The sequence below is a fragment of the Cygnus olor genome, chromosome 6, assembly GCF_009769625.2.
Source record: "Cygnus olor isolate bCygOlo1 chromosome 6, bCygOlo1.pri.v2, whole genome shotgun sequence".
Classification (NCBI taxonomy): domain Eukaryota; kingdom Metazoa; phylum Chordata; class Aves; order Anseriformes; family Anatidae; genus Cygnus; species Cygnus olor.
In genome coordinates this window covers 14,260,683-14,281,306 of record NC_049174.1, presented here as the reverse complement: position 1 = coordinate 14,281,306, position 20,624 = coordinate 14,260,683, and the positions used below count along the sequence as shown (strand labels likewise).

General features: G+C 40.0%; 1 protein-coding gene across 1 annotated transcript; it reads left to right on the top strand.

The window, feature by feature from the left end:
- Nucleotides 1-5,240: 5,240 nt before the first annotated feature.
- CTLA4 (cytotoxic T-lymphocyte associated protein 4) lies at nt 5,241-9,379 on the top strand. The gene is made up of 4 exons (XM_040560888.1): nt 5,241-5,481; nt 6,438-6,788; nt 7,331-7,440; nt 8,388-9,379. Exons 1-4 carry the CDS (start codon nt 5,424-5,426, stop codon nt 8,484-8,486), a joined length of 618 nt encoding a protein of 205 aa, XP_040416822.1. The 5' UTR covers nt 5,241-5,423; the 3' UTR covers nt 8,487-9,379.
- The last annotated feature ends 11,245 nt before the right edge of the window (nt 9,380-20,624 follow it).

The window sequence follows — 20,624 nt, the reverse complement described above, 5'->3', positions numbered from 1 at the left end:
ATGATCCCAAGCCACATCTTGATTGCTGAAACTTTCTCTTCTCAGGCCTTGACAAACCTTGGCTCACTGCTAAGTATTCAAAATGTTACTGCGAATCTGTCACTTTGAATGGCTTGTCATTCTCTTTGTGTCCGTCCACTGGCTTCCTCCTTCTGCTATATTACTAAGTTTTCTTTCTATGTTTCATTTCATTTCATTTGCAGTCCATTCCATTCTAACTATCAGCTCTCATTCACTCTTCAGAAATGGCCTCCAGACTTAACTGGTGAGCAAAGCTGATCTTCATTACCCACTTGTCATTAATTCAAAGAAATGTGCTCCATGCCATCCTTGGATTTGAAAAGAATTCCCCACTGTGAGTTTAGGAGAATGCCTTTCCTTGTCAGGTCTCCTATCTTTAAAATATTTGTATTCTGTATATGTACACCGAGTTGGAGCACTATCTCCTTTATGTAAAATTGTTTCAGTGCTTTGTTTGATATATGTTGAATGGAAAGGTTTAATGGCTTTCCAGGAGTCCTGCTTTAACCTTGTGGTTTGAAATGCCATAACAATAAAAAAAAAAAAAAAGGGGAATATCCAGCCCTATGAAAATCGAACAGGAAGTAGGATCTTAAAGTATATACTGCAGGTGAGTTACATGTCTCTTCTGTACCCTTTAAAAATGATTTCTTAGGCATCTTACTTTTGAGGAGAACAGTGCTCCTCACATATCTTCAACAAATCTTTATAATGATTTATTCTTGAGATCCTTGTTAAATGTAAACTTCGGTACTGTCATAACCTGAGGCTATTAGATTACAGCTATCTTTAGCTGGTTTTCCTTTTTGCAATGTTTTAAGAAACAAAGGGAAGCAGAAGTAAAACCTTTCTCCGGTATTTTTCCATGTGTCCACATTTGCAGCGAATCACAGGGTATATCCAACTGCTTTACCTTCAGATGTGAGGGATTCCTTCAGCTCATTTTTGCTGACTACTGACCACCAGGTAGTTTTTAGTGATCACTCCAGGATGAAGGTGTCTCCTTTCTTGTGTGTTCACACCTGAGTGACCAGCCTACTAACAAGAGATTTGTGGTGCTCTGCTTTGCAAAGCTCTTTTCTTAAAGGCAAGTCCTTAAAGATCTGCCAAGACAATTCAGGGTCTGTTCAAGTTCCTCCTAAAATCTCTCCCTTGCCACAACCCACTACAGAAAACTGGAGAATAAGGAAGCTGATGTGTAAAGGCCTTTTGCCTGTGTTACTTCTCAGTCCTGTTTCTTTATTTCCTCTTACTTCTACCCGTACCTTTTTCCGCAGTCTCCCATCCTACCTTTTGACTGCAAGCTGCATGGGGCAAAGGGTCCTGGTTGCTAGCGCTTACTGTTCAAATACACAAATACTGTGTACCAAACCCAGGCAGACAAGAGATACAAAGCAGACCTTCAAGGCCAACTGAGAACTGTTAGCATGGAAAGTTGGGAGGCAATTTCTCTCTGTTAGATAACTATGAATGCCCCGAATTTCAGGAAAAAACTTGGATGTAATTAGCTTTACAGTAGAGGAAACAAAGCCTGGACTTTAAAAAGGAAGTACCAATAACTGTAGCACAAATAAAAAGAACTGTCACACACCCACCCATGCCTCAAATCCTTCTGGACAGTTGACCAGCCAGCAGAAGGGCACAAGAAGTGCAACCCCATGTGCCCTGAGAGGCACTGGCAGGAGAATTCCTCAGCCAGTGCTGTCCTTGCCTCTGCTTGTCTCTGCTGAGGCTGGACTGAGGGCACAGGCTTAGGACTAGAGAGCAGCACCTGCGAATCCAGGTTAGAAGCTGACAGAAAGGCCACAGTTCTGAGAGATTTAAGAATCGGTGGTTTTGTGATGTGAGTTGTGGTTCCTTCAGGAACCAAGACCGATCCACCAAACTTGGTCATATCTAGGGCTTCACTTAGACTAACCAGGTTTTAGTCCTTTAATGGTAACGAAACAATATTTTTCCAGTCACTGTGTTATTTCCTTTTCTCTTTACCTATTGTTTTGTAGAAAAGATTTTTTCTTCAGCCATATCACCTAGAGGTCTGGATTTTTTTTTTCAAATGACAATGCACTTCAAAACCCCAATAGGTTTGCGGCAAACTAACATGGTAAAAACGTGAACTGTTTAACATAATAAGACATGATCTCACATTCTTAGTTTAACAAAATATCCTGAAACCAGATACTTATGCAAATGATAAGCTTCTCTTCTCCCCATTACACCTCAAGCAATTCACCAAGCTATTTTTTTTTTAAGTTCCTGTCAGAGAAGAAGAAAACATAGGCAGCATGAGGCAACTTTTTCTCTCAAGTGTGAAAATAAATTTGTGAATAATAACATTTTGCAATGGGAACTCTGACAGTGTGTCAGCAGAAGGTGTGCCCTAACAAGTATTTGATGAAGAAAAGCAATTCAGATCACTAAAATGTGAACGACCAATCCAAAATGACATAGAAACTTAAATGAAAAACTTAGTTATTTAACTTACTAGCAATATGACTAATCACAGTAGTGTAGTCCAGTGTACGGTGCAAATTCGTGTCCTTCTCTGTGCTAAGTTCACAGAGGCCATGAGACCAGGGCTGCTGCTAAGCTGATTCCTCAGTTTAAGACTGAAGCTTAGCTCTGCAAGGCCGTCAGTCCCTTCCACTGTCCTGACTCTTTGCTGTGGAAGCACGTGTGGAGTGTAAAGGTTGCCCCTGATCTGGGGACTAAAATCACCCCTAAGAACAAAGAGAATAGAACTATAATCTAAGCATGTGCATTAAAGGAAAGATTTATCTAACACTGAGCTTTTGGACATGGCAAGTGCAGAGCTCAGGCTCTTGGAGTCAGCCTGAAGAATATCCTTCCTAAAAGACCTTCTGAATCTCAGAGTCAAGGGACAGGCTCTTCTTAGACTCAGTCCCTTGCCCTGGCCCTAGGCCAGGTGTCAGATTCCAGTTATGGGGAAAGGGTGGTAGAAGAAAAGTTCAAAAGATGAGGAAGTCAGGGTGGGAAGACACCAGACTGCACAGATAAGAAGAATCTGTAACTAGGTAAGATACGTCCTTTGGCTGTAGCCTACAAAGCCTGTGTGGTATAAAGGGAAGGTGGACCAAGCCAAAGTCCAGAGACTTCATCAGCTGAAGGGTTGTTAGAACAGGAGCACAGCAGAGAGAAAAGTCCTCCCCGACCATTCTTGTGGAACTCATTTTAGGGAGGAACTCATTCAGTTATCAATACCTTGTTTCATGTCATAACTGAGCTCCAAAGGACAGGAGCAGTGAAAGACAGATCCTACTGGGAACAAGAATCCTATTTTGCTACGTCATCAGTCTGGTATCTGCGTATGTTAACTCCAGATCCAAAGCTTGATTAGCGAGGAGAGAGGAGACTGTGGAAAATCTCTATCCACTGGAAGGGGATGCTCCAGGCTCACCTTAGGCTGCCCCAGCCATGAAGAGACTCCACAGGGAGATATACCATGCCTTACTTAGAAGAGCAGCCATCGTAAAGTGAAGCTTTTGAGGAGAAACAAGGGTAAAACATATTAAGTGGCAGATCTGAAAAGACACCATGAGAATGAAACAGCCTGGAAACAAGATGGATAACGATGGAAACACAATGATTGCCAGAGTGGTTTTGATTACTGAAGAGACAAGCACCTGGAGCTACCTATCTCTCTGGCTATATACAATGCTGTGGCTATGAGGGGCAGTGAGCACTTGGTTTTACATGGCAATCCTTTGCAAATGTTTAGTGGCTAATTGCACCATCACTTTGCAGCCTCAATCAATTATCAGGAGATGACATTATGACTGATGAGGCTCAAATACATGATTTGTTTAACTGCATACAAAGCCCAAGACAAAGAGATACATAGGACAGGCAATTTGGTTACTGCTCTGGATATGAAAATGTCAAGCAGAACCTGGTAATTTCATGCCATAAATATCACTGTTATCCTGGCACGCGACGTTGCAGTAGCATTAATTTGATATTAAATTTATTATTAACATTGATTTAAGCTTGTCTAACCAGTAATACAATATGGCCCAGACTCATTGGTCAGACGTAGTTTTTCATTTTCCTAGAGCCATATTTTTACTTATCATCAATTCTGATTTGAATGCTGGTTGAAATCAAACTGGCTATGAATCTGTCATTACAAACAATTGTTGCATCACCTAAATATAGAAGCAGTAAATTTATTTTTATCATTATGTATTTACATGATTTCAAGATCAAATATTTATCCCGTGTCTTTGGATTGAGCAAGCTACTGTTGAAGAATGAATGCTATTATTTTTTCTAGGTCACAGTTCAAAAGTAGGTCTTTGTAATCTACTAGATCTACATGTATAAATGAAGCACCTTATAAAAGAACTTCTCAAAGTAGGAAAAAAAAAAAGAATGATGACCTTCAGGGTAACTGCATTTTTATGAAATTCTTTAGGCAATGATTCATGGATGTGACAGCCTGTCACATAAAAAAGCACAATGATTTTCAGACCTTACATGACTTTTAAAAGGCCATTGGGTGAAAACTGTTTCACTGAGATTTGAAATGAGGCAGGTTCTCTAAGCACAGATAGCAATAATCAAAGCTCCTGCAGTGTTTTTCATCTGGTGATCTCAAGGTACTTAGACAGGAAAGTCTTTAGGTAGGAAAGTACTGCACAGATGTGGAAGTCATTAGCTATAAACCTAGATAATTTTTTTCTTGGAAACACAAAAGCCTAAAGAAGCTGGGTTACGATTCAAGTCACATTGCTGATATGAAAAGTTGAAGCTGTTGCAATTGTAATCAGTATTTTGAAGGGGGCAGCAGTTTTTAAACATCAAAAGCATTAACATTAAAGGAAGCAAAGAAATTGGGGGCGGAGGGAAGTCCTCCACAAAAAGGCTAGCTTGCACTGATTCACTGTGTCACATTAGGCAGAAATACAGTTCTCTGCATGTTGTCCTAGTGGGAAATACCTGATGATTGCTAAAATTTTAATGACTATGATTGTGCAAGCAGGCAGCACCAAAAGGCCTGAATTGCTCTATTGGATGATTACCTTTCCTCCCCCAATTCTTAAAGCAGAATGGATGGCAGTTTCAGATTGAATATATATTTTCCATCTGCTGAATAGTTGTTTTTGTTCATGCTGTTTGAGGTTAACTATGCACGTACTAATCAAACCCACTACTTCCTTTCTCGTAAAACCAAAACAAAGCTTCATATTACTTTCAGGTACAGCATCTGGGATCAAAGCTATATATATACACACTGACTCTGTGTGGGTTCAAACATTTCGAAGATTCAGTATCCTGAAAGGTGTCACCTGTTTTCCAGTCCTTCTGGGAGTTCCAGTTTGTCTTAACGTCTGAAGGCATCAGACACCTTCAGTCCCTTCAGCATCTGTCCCAGCGCAGGAATGCTCTCAATATTGGTCACCGTGGGATTTCTCTGCACAGCCACTGCCATTGCAGAAGGTGGGTAGATGAAGGAGGCAAGGTAGCCGGGGGTATCTGCATTTTCTCAGTTTCACATCTTTGTAGGACAGGGGCTGGGTACAAGAGGGAGAGGGAGATGACATGGAGCCTCTCGGCAGGACGGACTGAGAACTGAGAGGTGTCTGGAAAACCAGATGCAGACTTCAGAACAGAGGCATCTGCAGAGAGGCTGAGCAGGATTCAGAGTAGCTCAAGAAGGAAGAAATATTTTGACACACCAGGCCTCGTGAGTGAAGTTGGCAGCTGATAAGGCAGAGACAGAGGTTTGAATGGCTGGAGAGATTTTACTCCTCTCTCCCTCAAATTCTGGCACTGAAGAACTGGGGAAGATAAGCCCTGACCACAAATGGACTGATATAATATGAAATCAAATACTGTGTCCTGACAGCTTTTAAAGAAAAAAATAATTGCATTCCCATACTATAGTGGGATAGAGTACAGCGGTTGTAAAAGGTAGCCAGTGGTACACTGGTTTCCCCTTAAGATTTGTCATGATTTTTTTTCAGTATGTTTATCAGGCTTTGCTGTGCATTCCTATACTGTGGCTTAGGATATGTATGCTGCTGCTGTACAGTGGCTTGGGAATAGCTGGTGCAAAAAGATCAAGACCAAAAGAAATGCAAATACAGTTTCTATTCAGTTTTACTGTTACCCTAATGGTTCTGGTTTGGGCAACAAGTGATTGCTGAGATTTATAATATAATTTACAGTAATTAAAGCACTTCAGCATTTCTAAGTATATTAATGCTGCCCCTATGTGAATTGTGGTTGTTGTGTTTTTTTGGAAGAATTTATCTGCATTTCTAGGAGTTACCCATGGTTGACAGGGGGTGGTAGGACACTCCTCCTATTGCATGGGTTTCAAGTAAATATTACATGACTGCAGATAATTTCTTGACGGATCATTTACCATCATGTCCTTTGCTTCCTTACAGTAATGGAAGTGTCTCAGCCAGCAATGGTGCTGGCCAACAGGCAAGGAGTTGCCAGCTTGGTCTGTAAATACAAGCACATCGGGAATGCAAAGGAAATTCGAGTGACTCTGCTGAAACAGACGGGTGACCAGTTCACTGAGATTTGTGCTTCAACCTACACGACGGAGTTTAAAATGTTCAGTGTGGAAGAGGTCATTCAGTGCCGTGTTAGCCCTAGCCGAAACAATGTGACCCTCACCCTCACTGGCCTGCAAGTTAATGATACTGGTCTTTATGTCTGCAAGATGGAGCGGATGTACCCTCCACCCTATTTTATGAACAAAGGCAATGGGACACAACTCTACGTGATTGGTAAGCCAAGCAGCTTTACAGAACTGTGATACTCCCAGCTTAAGGGTGTTGCTATTATGTCTCAGAGATCTTCAAAGTTCTATTTGTAAGAAGTGTGGTTGAACACTGATTCAAGCTTTGAGAATCATGCTCTTATTCCTTTAATGTCTCCCTGTAGATACCTAAAGCAGGTGTATTCATAGGCATGCAATGTATTTAGTAATGTATGAGCATTGGACAGCATAAGCAACACCATATAGTGTATATGTTGTGTCCAGGCAGTAAGGTATGTAGGAGCTGAAACAGCAAAGCTAAGACATGTTCTTCTGCAGATAAAGCTATTTTCCTTGGAAGTTGAGTGGGCAGGGGCTCAGAGCTCAGTCATGGTAGTATCTTGCGATAGTGCAGGTTAGAGAAAAGCAGCGTGGAGGCTAATCTTTGACTCGAGGGGATTCCTTATGTTGTGTACAGGCAGTAAGGAATGTAAGTGCAGAAACAGCAAAGAGTAAGATGTATGTTCTTCTGCATGTGTAATATGACTTGTGTGGTACGATATATTTTAGATCCAGAACCGTGTCCAGACACTGCCATATATCTCTGGGTATTAGGAGCTACTGCCTCAGGATTCTTTCTTTACAGCTTCATCATCTCAGCTGTTGTCGTGGGCAAAGCGGTAAGTCCTGTCAATTCAGCCCCATCCTGCTAATAATACCCCTTTGTGTGCCAAGGAAAAGGAGAAAGAAATGAGAAGAGGGAAGAATGTTAGGAGCAAAGGCACGGGGGTGTTCTGGCTCCCTTTTACTGGTGCAATGCAGTGCTGTTACAATAATACAAAATGAGAACTTCCTGAACCTACCATTTAAACTTGTTTGTGGATCAGTTGTGTTGCCAGAGTACCAGAAAGCAGCCAGCTTCTATCAGCTGGACTGATCCTTGGCTTAGGTTTGGGTGCTTAGAACAGGACGGAGTCTTGGATGCTTCTGGGATCAAAGGCAACAGACTTCAGGTGTACTCTGATTTCACATGGCCAATTCACACAAATTGCCAGGATTTGATTTTTCCTTTCCCCAATATTTATCTCGGTGCAAAGCAAATTTAAAGAGGCCTCCCCTTGTGACAGGGGGGAACTGTAATTTACAGCATTTTTAACTTCACGGCTAGGAACATCTGCATGAAAACAGAGGCATGAGAAACCTGGGTTGCCCGTTTCAGTGTGGGTCTGGCATGCTCAGCCTGTTAGAAATAAAACTGATGCCAAAGCATAAAACCAAAAAGTACTCCTGTCCTGTATTTTTCAATCCATCCTTGTCCCTAGAAGCCAAATGAAGCAGTCAGGTGTCAACACTCCTAGGTTTGAACTGTTGCTGGACTCTGCAACAAGAGCACCTTCAAAGTGCTAATTGAATAGTAGGACTCTATCTTTTCCTAAACAGCCCCTGTAACTCTTGATTATCCCTCAAATAGTCTTAATGGATCATCTACAAAGAGAGGTGAATAGGAAAGGTGTCTAGAATATGTTTTACTCGCTAAAGGCAGTACACCTACCACTCTTTAAAATGTGCTAGTCAGTGATTATGCTGTGATGACTTGTTCATTTTTGTGTCTTCCCATATTTTACAGATACAGAGAAGACGACGTCTCACTACTGGAGTCTATGTGAAAATGCCTTCTGAAAAGCTAGAGAAAAAAGTGATTCCATTTCACATCACTGTGAATTGAAACAGGGAGAGGGAGCCTGTTTCCTAGCTGGGATGGAGAATCTGCTAACTGACTTAAGTCAAAGAAATAAAATTTGTTATCTTATTACAAAGGTGTATGGGAAAGAGAGATAATATTCCTTGTAACTTCTACGGTTTGGAGGAGAATAAATATAGTTTATGCATTAATATTTCAAGGTTAACCCTGTTACATAAAAATGGCTACATTAGGCCATTGATTCTTTGAGTTGTATTGTACCAATATGTAGTCTATATATATATGCATATATATATGTATAGCATTAAGTGCTATTGCTGTTGCAGCAGAACATCTTATTGTTAGATTGTGCCATATCTACTGATCAACTGAGATCCAAACACTATTAAGACAGAAGCTCGTGTGTCATTGCAAGGCTAATTCTACAGGTCTGGGAGGCAGAGGCAGAGGAGCACACTAATGTACAAAGGAATGTTGACTTGTTTCTGTGCAGTGCTATTTATTGGTTCCATTTCTTGCATTAGTGCTTCGTGCTTCAACAGAGGCATCACCGTAGGCTGGCAGTGATGATACCGCTGCTCTAAAAGCCTGATCTCAGCACCTTTCTCTGGCATTGCGTCCCAGCAGTGCTGCGCTGGAGTTAACATTGATGATATCTGAGCCAGTGCTTGGAGAGAAAAGCTGCCCAGCTGGAGACCTCTTAAGCTGTTGCTGGGAAGATGTTCCAGCTCTGCTGGGGCCTCACATTTTACAAATGCTAAATTAGCATCTATCCAAAAGGCAGAAGTATGTTGCTGTGTTTAACTGAGTCTATTTTCCATGAAAATACCAACAGTGTATAATCTTGTTTATTAGTTATGTACCATTCAATAAAAACCTTGAAGCTTTGCCCAAATTAAAGTTCATTTCTTATTCACCATTCTCAGAAGCAACAGGAAGTGGCTACATGTTAGAAAGCAGCGATGACAAGATGAACCTTTCCCCTCTGACCCTGTGTTTTGCCTTTCTGAGGAGCTTGGGTGCTAATGCCAACACTTACTTTCTCAGCCCTCCTCCTCAGGGGTCACCATTAAAATCTGCCAAGTCTTCTATTTGTTTAGTTAGAGCTGCTGTGATGTGGTTCGCAGATGCTACCAGTCACCTTTACACTTCCAGCAAAGTTACTTGCTTGCAGAAGGTAACAGTAACGACTTTGGTAGCATCTCCTGTACCTGTTTATACAAAAACCTAGTTCTAGTTTCAAATCCTGTTTTCTTTGCACCTCCTTGACACTCTCACTCACTTAATGCTACCTGACACACAAAGCTTTTAGAGCTTAAAACCATTTGAGAATTCTTAGCTCTACCGTTTTAATTCTTTGCTATCAAAATTTCACCTTACAACTCCAAAACTTGGCAGTATGTACCTCTGTTTAACAGTTGTGAATGCATCTTTTTGCCTCAGTAACTGTGTAATCAAATCCTCACAGCCCACTACACTGCTCCTGCAGCAGCAGCAGCTTGCAGAACACCAAATCTCATTGCTCTCTTGGTTAGCTTTTCCCCTCTTCCCCCATTCATCTTACATCAGCTCCCACTGTACAAACAAACATTCACAGTCTCAATTTGCTACCAACTCAAACATTTGCAGGTGCCAACTGCTTTCTCAGTGTTGACCTACAGTTGTAGTGCATTAAGTAAAAGTAGCATCTGGTGACATATGCTTTTTCTGAAGCCATTGTTCCTTAATTTGACAACAGTCTGGGATTTTTCTCCAATTTTCCACTAGCCTGTTGTTCTGGGCATTAAAAATGGTAAAAACTCACACAGCTGACCTCACTGCAAAATGACCAAATTTCTGTCTATTCAAGTGCAGTCTGCTAAGAGAAATGTGTTCCATGACTGGCAGAAATAGATTTGACCCACACATCCGCTTGTCGGAGCTGTAAAATCTTCCAATAAATTTACCCTGGCAAAGCAAGAATAATTACTCAGGTCAACTTTTTTTCCTAGCACAGGAAGTAATAGCTCAGATATTCCCTGAATTGTGTCCAATTGCTAATCAGGAACCAAGTGTTTCTTCTTTTTCTCTCCCTTGACAATTTGTATGCGCTGCAACCAAGTGCTTCCTTCTCTTGAGCAATCCAAAGCAGCTCAAGTAAATGATTTTCTAAGTTTGTCCCTCCTGAGGGAAGGGATGCTTTGGGCCTCTGTCTGTCAACAATCTCATGACCTCTGGCCACAGCTGTGAATCTGTGTCACCACAGAATCCAAGTATAAATAATAATCACTTTCTTTGCTGGCAGGTAAGCTGACCATGGTTAGGCCTTCTGCATCCACCAGGACTAATCCCTCTCAGTACACTTGCATTTCCTAGAGACATTCAGCCTCTAATGGGCAGTGGAGAATTCTGACCTAAACAAACTAAAAATTGCTAAATTACCCAGATGGTGAAGATTATGGGACACCTGAGCAGAAACAATCATTTCACATACGGCAATAGCAGTATTTTATGTTTGCTCCTGCACTTAAGTAATTTCTGGTATGATGCTTATTAACTATTGTATTGGAAATTACTTCGCCTAAATTCTCTAGCTGTTGTGAACTTCTCTTCATTCTCAGTAGCTTTCAACCCAAACTTTTTCCAACCTTCTCTTATTTCTGCAGTGCTGAATTTTCTCTAGCTTTTCTTACCATTGTAGCAGCTTTACCTGAGCTGAATGTTATCCAAGTATGTGTTACCATTTTTGTTCAAAGCCAGGTTCTCCTTTTGAATTTTCTGGCAGAGTACGAGGTGCACGCAAAACAGCAGATGTAGCAATGAAGACCAAAGTGGGATTTCAGTTCAGATTCTATTGACAATAGTACTCTCGTAATTTATATCTGGCGCTACAGAAATGACTGGAGCCTAAGTGCCCGCAGAGATGTTATTTATGCCTGTCCCCATATGGTCCATATAGCAGCTCTGAAGAGTGCAGAGCATAAACCTCAGGGAATTTCCATTCTGCTCATGCCCTGTGCCACCCTTCAGGACCTTGAGCTCTGTGCTTTCTCCTGATGCTAGGAGAGTATCTTGCCATGATCAGCATTCAAAAAAATTGACATATGCAAGTTAGATATGCTTTTCTCTCAGACTACAGCAGCACCAATAGCTGTACTAGTACCAAAGCAGTACTGTACATCCGAAAAAATGTAAGAAGGAGGAAATGCTGACTCTGGGAAGAATGCAACATGTAGAGGCCAAAGGAATTGGTCTCAGAAGAATTTGGGGCTCATAGAACAGGGAGTTTAAAAACATAACTGAATATCTTACCTGGGCAGCCAAACAATGAGACCGCACTGCTTGTTGAGGTTCAGGAAGGGTCTCTTTTGATGTCCCCTTTACCCAGACAGGAGATATGTCAGCCTGTTTGAGAAACAGAAATAGTGAGTTTCTGGCGGCATCTGCCTGGGCATTCACACGTATACTTGTCTGCATCAAAGGCAATGGCATATGCACACACACACCGATATTCTACTTTCATTTTCATCTGCTTTTTTATATGAACTATTTTTCTCCTTGCCATTTTCAACTATCGGATTCCTACCTGATGCAGGAAAACATGCAACAAAGTCTCTCATCTGGCTATTCTATGATTTGGCTGAGTGGTCCATCACTTTAGCATTAGAGATCTTCCTGTGAAAAAGGAAACAACTATGCAAATCTGAACTTGCTACTCAGTCAGGCCTTGAGATCTGTAGGGAAAATCAATTCATGCTGTTTTCCACATCAAATTTTTCCTTACCAAATTAGAAAAATTATAATCAAGGGCCCCCAGGCTATTCAACAGCAGACCTGCTTCTATTCTTCCTAACTTCTGAACTTTGCTGAAGAGACACTTGGGATTAATTTCTAGTTTTTCAGTAACAAACACCTCCATTGTCCAGGTAACTCCTAGCTTGTTTAATACAATTTCTGCCTTCTGACTTTAAGCTTTGCAGCTTCAAAGAGCATCAGAATTTGTGTAAGGAACTGAGGTGAGATTTGGAGGCAACAGTCTCTGAAGGTGAGGCAATAAGTCTGGCTTCTTCCTTTTGCTAGAGAAAAACTATTGCTGGGGAGAGAGCTCTGAAAAAAAAAAGAAAAAAAAAAGGTTTTAGTCTTCCCCATGATGGGAACAGTCTGAACCATGACTAAAGAGCTCTGTCTCTAAAAGGAGAGGCATAAATAGGAATCAGATGATGTAGCCAAGAGTTATGTCATGAAATCCAAACCAAAGAAGGCTGGTGTATAGCAGATGGTTTTATGCATTACTAAAACCAATTTACTTTTGACATTTGTAAACTTCATGCTTGCTTGAACTCATAAATGGTACTCTGAGCTAGTTTCTCTCGCTGTGGAGCCTCTACATTCCCTGGGAGTGTAATGTCATTTTGAGTGCAGGCTTATGGATGGGGAAGAAAGGTGTGGGGAAGAGGTGAAATTCAGAAAACTTTTGAGCTGCAGAGAAAGGGGAAAGAATCACAAATACAGGGCACCATACTGTTGATACTGCAAATTCCTGAGCACTTGCGCATGATTATTCCTGTACTTCTACATACCGATATTTAGTACTTAAGAGACTTTGTTATCATTTTGTGTGAATGTTTTCTGTGACTGATAAAAGAACAGTCTTATTTAAGGCACTTTTACATCGCGTATCAAAGAAGAATGTTGAGGAACTGTGGCATGTTTGAACAAATTAACAGCTACTGATACAAGATCTTAGTAAGTCGAGGCAGGAGAGTTGTAAAAGTTGCCCCTGAAATTAGTTTAGAAATTCCTGTTGTTTGCTAGAAGGATACAGCAAGGAAGAGTTCAGATAGGGGACAAAACTCCATTTGGAATCATTAATAATTCGTTTTGATGTGACCTGGCAGATATTTCCATGAAATAGAAGATTATTAACTATTCAAAATGTCACTTTTCTACTTTTCTTTCCTTTTTCTTTTAACTTCTAAAATGGAGTTTTCTTTCAATTTCCAAAGTCAGCTGCCTTAACCACATTCATGGTTTTATATCTTAATGAACGTTTTTTAGTGGTTATGAAGTTACAGTTGAACTAAAAGTTCTCAGTTTCTTCACTGACAGTTTTTCTCCTTCATTCTCCTCTGGCTGTTGTTTTGAAAAAAAGTAGTTCTTTAATCTGCTCAGTTTGATCTGCTTCATTTTCTGCTCTGGGGTGGAACATTTCTACACAACACCACATCTGTTCTGTTCAAACATCCACATGATACAAATGAGGTTCCTGAACATTTTAAGTTACTTTAACTCACAGGAGCATCAACAGGCAAACTTCCGGCAGCACAAGTGGTAAGACACAGACATCTTTCAATACAAGTATATTACAAATTGAAAACAAGTATATGCGATTGCAGTAAAAATTAGGATTAAAGAATATGGATGAATTCTGTTATAGTATAATATTTACTGGCATGCAGTTTTCTTGCAAACATGCTATGTAGTACTTCTTTATTTGCAATAAAATTGATAATAAGAAAGCATATCTTATTTATTAATGATGAAGTAATTGACTGTTCAAAATGAAAAGTAGCATACTGATGGTTCTTTATTTTCATTACAAACTCTTTACACAGAGAGCAGCCATTAGAGTCATCTTTGGTATCACAGACAGCAACTGGGCAGCTGCAATTGCACAGAGCTGTCCTGACAGAGTGAGGGAAAACCATGGCAGAAACCTGAAACCATACATCAAACAACCAGACAGTCATAACTTTGATTAAAAAAAAAAACATTTTTATTTCCTTATTGGATGCCTTCTGGATTAGTTTGTTAGTTTTTGTTGTTGTTGTTGTTGGTTTTGTTTTGTTTTGTTTTGTTTTCAACAGTAGGCAAGCACTTGCTTTTAAGGAAAACATAATTTCTCACATAATTAATTACATGATTCCAGTAGGTGGAACTTCGAGAAGAATACCTCCTGTAACAGGTTATGTGATACAACGGGGAGAGCTTGAATTACCGGGTAACATCTGGTTGGACCATGTTGTGCCGTGGGTGGGGTTTATCAGCATTCATGCTCTGCCCTGTGATGCAGCAGCTTGTGTGGAAAGCTGAAGCAAGCAGCAGGATGCCTTGTTCTTCCTAGCCAGGATCAGTGCCCGGGATGTGGGTTTTCTGTTAGAACTGGACATAAATGTTTGGGCTGAGAGCTCTTGAAAGAAAGGATTGCTGTTTGCATGTAATACATAGGATTGCTCTTTTTATGTAAATAAAAATAGTTACACCTAGCAAATACTCCAGGCTTCTTTCAAAGTACGAACTGAGTGGCCTGACTCCAAAGACTTCTACAACTCAGTACACACAGGAAGTAAATGAATCCTACTCTACATGAAATGGGTTACTGTTAACTCACTACTCGTTAGGCAGCTCTTAGTCTTGCTTTTAGAGCGTCTCCTTGGGGATTTGCAGCTTCCTTGAACTAGCAATGAAAGGGGCCAGCAGAAGTGTTTACTTTCGCACAGTCTCTTTCCAAAGTTTGAGGGGATTGGCATGTACTGACTTCCATAGTACTTTGAGCTGGGCACTTGCGTCATCATGAACTGTAAGAAATATCTCAATCTCCTTCTGTTCTGTGAAAATTCTCCTTGGTCTCTGTTGGCCTTCAGTCACACTGCAGAGCCACACTGCTCTTCATGTACAGCTGTTTGGGGAAAGCTGAGCTGTTTGAAGTTCTGTAGGAGCTCTGATAAGACTTCTTTTCTTATATTTTCAGAGTCTGTATTCTTACGTGCTAGATAAAGTCTCTAGTTCCTCCTATTGTCATCTTTTTACTTAATTTGAACCCAAACAAATAGAACAAATAGGTGACTAAAAATAGGCCCTCTCTTTGCCTATGCTAGAAACTGTGCCAGGCAGTACTACGGAAACACAAAACCTGCTCTAATTTATTTGTGTCATACAGATTAAAAACTTAGATGCAATCAACTGGTCAAAAATTGTAGAAATAATTGGGGGGGGGGGGGGGAGCAAGAACTAAAAATAACCCACATTTGAAACTGTTATAAATTGTGGCATGTTAGCAGCACTTAATCAAGATCAGAAAGCAAAACAGTTCATTTCTCTGTAAGTTATTAAATCCTTCTGGTAAGTGACACTCTGGAAACATTCAATAGCTTCATAACTGGCTGACTTAATGTTTTACATGCAGGAAAGATGGCTAGAACAGCAGTGATCAGCAGAATAAGTTGGTTTCATAGTTGAGCTTTGGTGAGGTGTTACATCGTGTGGGTAGCATTTATAAGAGCTCTCTCACTTTTAATTCTGTAGCAAAGATGACTGTCTGCTTCACAAATTAATAATATTTTCCTTTCTCTTATAATACCAAGCTAATTCATTATATCATATTTTATTTTATGACTATTTGCTTAGCCTGCTCTTTTTAGTACTCTCTCACTGAGATAAAACACCTTTTAAGTTCTTCTCTCTACTTGTCTCTGCGCAATAATATAATGTAATTATACCAGTAGTTTCCAAACTCATGTTACCCCCTCCCATATGTGAACCACAGATGCATATCCTGTGTAAAGATTCTTCACATTAACGTCATCATTTATATTGTAACTTTCAGATTAACTTCCATTATTGTTTCTCATCTTTTTACTTTGTATTCTATGATTAAGAAAGACCAGGTTTCCATACCAGTTTTACTAAATACAGCAATTTCTCGGCTATCCCTGAGCACAAGCTACTAGTTGTTCTTTCATGGATGTGGACAAAGTCTCTTCACTCTCAGGTTTCAGAGGCCTCAGTCTGAAATGCACCTTAAGCATTTGCTCTATGGTTCCTGAAACTAGGACAGTCGTGATGCTAAGCATGGACATCTATTTCCTCTCTCCGCTTTCATTTTTCAACGGTGCGTGCTCCATAGGACCAGATTGCTAGTGTCTTGTGCAATGAATATATGAAATAGTTAGGAGGACAAAGAAGGAGATGCAGGCTGTGTCTTATTCAGTGGGTGGATGACACGCAGAGGAGGGTAACAACCTGCATGGCACCTGAGCAAAAGCCAGGCTTCAAGAGGAAGAGCCTAGAGGAAGCAAGAGGAAGTCAGCCTGTGTGCACATGGCATAAATGTCATCTTTAAATGCAGTGCCTTTTTAAATGTTTCTTCCCCAAAAATGCCAGTTTAGGTGTGACAATATAGATGTTGTTGGTGTTATTTTCCAACATGCAGAACAGGAAACACTCAGCACCCACGTCTGCTCCAGACAGATGAAGTATTTCAACTGAATACCCTTTTCCACTGATAAGCAGCTCACATAAAACATTTTGCCTATAGTGACTTTGGTAAATTCGTGTGTATAGAAAAAATCTGGGGAAAAAGGGCGTATGTTTGTATTTCAAAATGAATTACTTTGACTTCTTTGAAATGATGCTTCACTTTAAAATTTACATTAACCATGTTGAATTTCTAACAAGAAAAATGTTTGTCAAACATAAAACTATCTTTTTCTCAGATAAGATAAAACTTAAGACAAAAGATAAAACTATCTTTTTTCTTTTTTCCTAGTTTGTCAAAAAATCACATTCTTTTCAGATTGGACAGTGAATTTAGAACCAGTTATTCTCATAAGTCTAGTTTTTGCAAAAGAACGGAAATTATGTATCTGAGTGAGAAATCTTCAAAGAACAAATAATAATACCACAAAATGGAGATGAGGCCAAATGTAGCAAAAGCTATTGTGTTGATCCTCCTTTCTTACCTTACAATAAAGCCAAAAGCATTTTGAGTTAATTATGACATTTTAGAGGGTAATGAGGGTACAATTCTTTTTCAATAATTGGTCAACCTTTTTTTCTTTTCATGCTGTTAGATAGCTGCCATTATGTGATTCCAAATTCAATTCATTATTAGGATGAACAGAACTTTTGAAACTTCCAGCTGGACCCAACTGGATCTTTCCAACTTCCATTTCACTTATTTTTTTTCTTTATTCTATGAATTTAATTTTCTGGGAGGCCAGTGTATGGATTAAAAGCATTGACACTTATAGCTAACTAGTCAGATTACAAGCTTGTTCATGTGGCTTGTGAATAAATCACAAAATCTTACTCATCATACAGTAGTAGCATCTGTGTAGGGTAAAGTTTTGCAAAATGTTTCAGTGTTGTAAAAAACTGTCCCTGAATCAGAGCTGGAAGAGCAGAAGCTGGAAATAATTTGTTGTATGTGAAGCAGGTGGTGTGGGAAAGTAGAATTAGAACTTAAATTTACTAAATATACACAATAAAATATATGAATATAGAAATATGCATCTGAAATACACATAGCTATATGTTGAGCATACCCAAAGGCTTCCCATGCTACCTCAACCCATACTTCATTTAAAAAAGTGAAAAAAGTCAATTATTCATAAATACATTGTCTTGCATCTGTTCCAAAATAAAACTTATAAACTGGCTGAAAAATGAAGTGTTGCTAGTTTCTGTCTAGTTGCTAGAAAATAGTTTCATGTTTTGCTGAAATGCTGTTTTCAATTCTTTCAACACGAAACTGATGCTCTGATGATATTTGATCAGTAGATACCATGGCATTTTTGTAATTGTAAAGTGTTTAAAGAGAATACTCCAGCAAAATCTCAAATCCTGTCATTTTACAAGTCATTCAGAATTCTCTTTAGTTCCTGCCCTAATTTGTTCACTTGGATATGCATGAGTAAGTGGCTGCCACTTTCCAGTGGTGGGTGAGTTGGTCCTATTAGTCACCTTCACATAATTAAGAGTTGGCCAGAAACTTCATACAGACAATGATCGTTTGTTTTAACAAGTGTGTGTGTGTGTATGTATAGATGTGTGCATGTGCAGCAACTAAACCTTTTTTGACAAAACTTTCCGAGTCAAAGTTATATCTTCTGCTCAGTGCCAGACACAGGAATGCAAAGGGCCTGAATGTTGTGGTACTCATCTGGGAAGTCAGACACACAGGCTGCTGCTCCTTTGCCTTATCCCACACCAAAGGCAGGAATGTGCTCAGACCACTGACTATCCCAGGAGAGTGCGCACTCCCTCTGCACTTTCAGCAGAAGACTGTCATAGCTGGCAAGCTTTCCTGATTTTTACTGAAAAACTGTGAATGGTTGCAATTTTGCCCTGATACATAATGGGAAATTCTTATCTTAAAACTTAGCAAGTATAATAGCAAACATCGCAACAATTTATTTGTTTAAATCTATTCAAGATTGTTAAAAGTAAATGTTGTTGACAACACGGCCCTGTTAGAACATGGAACACAAGCAGATTTAGTGATGAGTACTGTGAATCTGTATCTTGCAACAGAACTAAGAATCGCTGTTTTCAACAATTTTGAGACACTTAGAAGTCCTTTGCACAGCAGATTTTACTGACAGCAGAAACTGTATGAGATTCCAAACCAGTAACCCTTGCTCTTTCTTATGCAAGAAAGATCTCTGGTCTGAAAAACTCATATTACCAATTTATGTGCTAATACCTAACAAGGTTGGAGTTTTATTTGTGCTGGTAATACTATGTTTAATTTTTCTTTTCTCTTTCCAAGTCACACACATACTGAAGTCAGGCATCTTATTTGTACAGTTTGTAGGTATTTCTGCATGAGATGGTGTAGCTCATCTTTTTAAAACTGTTTCTTCTTTCCATGGACGCAAAATAAATCAGCCACTGTTAACCTGCTGGCTGTGGGAACACCAAAAGATGTTCCATTCTGTGGTAGGACAACACATCAGCAGTTCTCTTGAATGCATTTTATATGAGATAATATTCTTATTTGCAATAATAAGGACAGTACATTATAAATGAGTACTAATCAAATGGTACTTCTTTTACAGTATCTGCAGGTCTGATTCAAGACCAGACATAGCAGGCAGAAGCGAAGATAGGAATGATCCGAAAAGACACTGGAGCAGTTAAGCAGATGGTGATTTCCACCTCCAAATTCCTAGGTGTTAAGCAGATAGCCTTTCCCCTTTGTTGTTTCTGTTGGAAAGGCTGAGTCAGGATGAAACCTAAAACTTATACAGACACATCACAATGTACGAATGCCAAAATTCAGATGCCTGGAACAAAGGCATTGAGAATCACGGGACGGCTGAGGTGGGAAGGCACCTCTGGAAATTGCCTACTCCAAGGCCCCTGCTCAAAGCAGGGTCAGCTGGAGCAGGCAGCTCAGTGCCATGGCTGGCTGGGTTTTGAACATCTCCACAACCTCTCTGGGCAACCTGATCCAGTGTTTGACTACCCCCAGTAAAACTGTTTTGACATTTAAATGGAATTTTTTGGACTGCTTCTTGTCCTGTCACTGGGCATCAAGAGTCTAGCTCCATCCTCTTTATCACTACCCTGAGTATTTATACACACCAATAAGATGCCCCCTGAGCCTTCCCTTCTTCAGGTTAAACAGTCCCAGTCTCTGCGAAATCAGGAATGGCCTATGCTTGACATATATGTGAAACTAATGAAAATAATGGACCGTGTTGGGTTTCCACAGCAGCATCTGCTCGAACCGCCGCAGTTTCACTGACATACTCTCTCCTTACTGGAACATCCGTAAATCAAATGTTTTTGTACTTGTATTCTCACTCCCTAGATTTGTATTTGGGAATTCATGACAATACTAGGATAACACTGATGCAAATTGCTTTCCTTTAGACAACTGCACATAAAAGTGTATACACATATATTTGCATACGTGTAACTCAGATGTAACACAAACCAAATGACATATTGGGTGTGTAATTAAGCAGTTAACTTGTTAGAAGATAAGACATTTAACTCACTTGAAGCACACAGTCTGCAGGCTGCTCATGGAGCTCTTTTTTCAAAGCTGATTGCTTCCTCTGTCTGTACTGAGTACATCCAACTGCTCCCACCGCTGGCTGTGTTGCAGGAGATGTGCTTTGCAGATGAGCTGGCTGCTCTGTAAGGGAAATGGCAGGTTGGTCAGAGAACTGGAGTTGTTGACCTACACAATCACCCAAAAGCATTATCTTTTTCCTGCAAAGCAGTAAGCCCACCTGAAAGGCACTGCAGCGCCATGAGCTTCAAATGATGTGGAGCACACTGCATTTTTCAGGCTTTGATGCCACTTAGCAAATCAAATTGCAATTTGCTATCCTAGTCAGCAACAATGAGAGCATAAGAACATAACTGAGCCCACAGCAGGTCAGACAA

Coding starts and splice junctions, on each gene's coding strand:
- CTLA4 (XM_040560888.1), top strand. CDS start 5,424: ATGCTCTCAATATTGGTCACCGTGGGATTTCTCTGCACAGCCACTGCC. Junction 6,789..7,330: donor GACACAACTCTACGTGATTG/GTAAGCCAAGCA, acceptor GATATATTTTAG/ATCCAGAACCGTGTCCAGAC. Junction 7,441..8,387: donor CTGTTGTCGTGGGCAAAGCG/GTAAGTCCTGTC, acceptor CATATTTTACAG/ATACAGAGAAGACGACGTCT.